Source organism: Lipotes vexillifer, unplaced genomic scaffold (genome assembly GCF_000442215.2).
Source record: "Lipotes vexillifer unplaced genomic scaffold, Lipotes_vexillifer_v1.1 scaffold395, whole genome shotgun sequence".
Classification (NCBI taxonomy): domain Eukaryota; kingdom Metazoa; phylum Chordata; class Mammalia; order Artiodactyla; family Lipotidae; genus Lipotes; species Lipotes vexillifer.
The window spans coordinates 6,757,482-6,759,832 of NW_006797390.1; the positions used below are offsets into that span (position 1 = coordinate 6,757,482).

The 2,351-nt window shown below is 44.0% G+C and overlaps 1 protein-coding gene across 2 annotated transcripts in view; it reads left to right on the top strand.

Moving 5' to 3' along the window:
* The window catches only part of DDX11 (DEAD/H-box helicase 11), a 27,310-nt gene that overhangs the window by 20,561 nt on the left and 4,398 nt on the right, over positions 1-2,351 (top strand). For both annotated transcript variants that reach the window (XM_007469463.1, XM_007469464.1), the window contains exon 18: positions 1-34. This exon is cut by the window's left edge and continues 8 nt beyond it. In XM_007469463.1, coding sequence (XP_007469525.1) covers positions 1-34 — 34 coding nt within the window. The remainder of the gene's footprint in view (positions 35-2,351) is intronic.

Below are 2,351 nucleotides of genomic sequence, written 5' to 3' on the forward strand. Positions count from 1 at the left end.
AGCGGTGGTCCTTGCAGGGGGCACCATGCAACCGGTAAGGACACGGCCCAGCCTCTCACGCCCAGCTGCTGGGATGGGGAGGATGTAGCATCAGGCCTCTTCCCATCCTGTGAGTCCCCCAACCAGAAAGGGGTTAGCTTGAGCCAGCCAAGCTATGTCCACCAGGTGGCGTTGCTGTACTGTCTTGTGGCTGGGTCTGGGGTGGGGTGGGCACTGCCCTGCCCTGGTGTTTCTGTAGCCAGTTCTCCAGAGAAAGCCATTCTGGAGTTTCAGACCCAGATGGAGTGCCTTTCCATTCCTGTAGCCACCATAGATACAACCTTCTCTTTCTTTTATAAATTTAAGTTTTAGTATACATATTTAGGAAACTGTTATATTTTCATTGTAGGGAGCAGAGACAAGCAAAAACAGGAAATAGATCATAATTCCACCAACAAAAGATTCATTTTGGTGTATATCGTTACAATGGTCTTTGTATTCATAGTTTTTACAAATACACATACATATTTAAAAAAAAAAACAAAAATGGTATCTCCACATGCTGCTGTTATAATTTGCTTTTCTCATTCAGCAGCAAAGCATCTTCAGCATTTTTCCTTGTCAGCAAATATGCATTTATTCTGCCCAACTCTGGCTGCACTTTATTCTGTTATGTGAGTCTATTACATGCGACCACCCTTCTTTTGTCAGGTATCTAGGCGATTTGTAGTTCTTCTGTTTTAGACGGTAGAGTGGGAGATACAATTGCATCTCTGCACAACGGTCACTTCCTTAGGATGTGTCTTAGAACCAAGACTTACTGGCTGAAAGGCAAGGGCTCTTCAACCTCCTCAAGCCGTCAGCTCCCAACCTCAGCTTCCTGTAGAGTCACCCCTGTAGCTGTATTATTTTTCCATTTTTCTTTCCTATGTATAGAAGTAGACTTTTATTCACTGGTGTATTAGAATCATTTATAGTTGCTGTTTTTTGTTGCTGTTGTTTTTTAATTATTTTTGGCTGCGCTGGGTCTTCGTTGCTGCGCGTGGGCTTTTTCTAGTTGTGGTGAGTGGGAGCTACTCTTCATTGCAGTGCGCAGTCTTCTCATTGCGGTGGCTTCTCTTGTTGCGGAGCACGGGCTCTAGGCACGTGGGCTTCAGTAGTTGTGGCACGTGGGCTCAGAAGTTGTGGCGCGCAGGCTCTGTAATTGTGGCGCACGGGCTTAGTTGCTCCGTGGCATGTGGGATCTTCCTGGACCAGGGCTCGAACCCGTGTCCCCTGCATTGGCAGGTGGATTCTTAACCACTGCGCCACCAGGGAAGCCCATAGTCACTGTTTTTGACGCTCAGATTTTCTGAGACTTGGCCTGTGGGAACCCCTCATGCTGCTCTGGTCCCTTTGACATGGCCCCCTTAGTCTTCGGATGCTTCCCTGCTTTCAGCACAAAAAATGTCCCGGGCTCACCTTAACACTTTCCTTGCCCCAGACCTGGAATCATTCATTTGTCCAGGGTGCCCTGGTTTCTTCAAATGGGGATCGGTACTTAGAAACCAACATCTGGGAGCTAGGGCGTTCCTAGTGCTCCTGGGTCATCACCGTTTATAGGCCACTTCAGGGGACAGACCTAGGGAATAGTTTTCAGACATTCTGAGTCCACAGTGACTTTTCTGTATCAAAATCACTCAGTCATTTTACTTGACCTTATGTAGTATCTGTTAAGCTGCAGTTTGATTTCTTATCACATTAACATAATTACTTATTTGCTCTATCTCGAATATACTTAAAATAGTTTCAAAATTATACCAGTATTCTGGGACTTCCCTGGTGGTCCAGTGGTTAAAACTCTGTACTCTCAGTGCAGGGGGAACAGGTTTGATCCCTGGTCGGGAAGCTAGGATCCCACATGCTGCACAGCTTCCCCCCGACAAAAAAAAAATTATACCAGTATTCTAACAAGAAACTACTGGTTGAATTCATTTACATGCATTTATTTTTTGCCTTTAAAGTACCCCACTAAGGATATGTGGTCATTAGTGATGTAAAGTCACTTGAAGTCAAGCTTTTCTCTGTGTGGCTATACTATACTCTGAGTTTGATAGGGAGGTAGGCTTTCGGGTTTTGTTTTCAATTTTAGTTTGCCTTTTTACTTTATGTTCTTAAAAATGTCCACATCTGTATGGTTCAGAAGTCGAAACTACAGAGCAAGACGTATTCAGAGTCTCACCTCTATCCCTCTTCAAACCGTTCCCCATTCCCAAAGGTAAATGATTTTTATTAGCTACTGGTCTGTTCCTCCAGTGTGTCATTCTAATTTTCTTTTTTTTTTGGCAAAGATGAGCAATTTTTTTTTCCCTTTTTTTTTTTTTTTTTTTTTT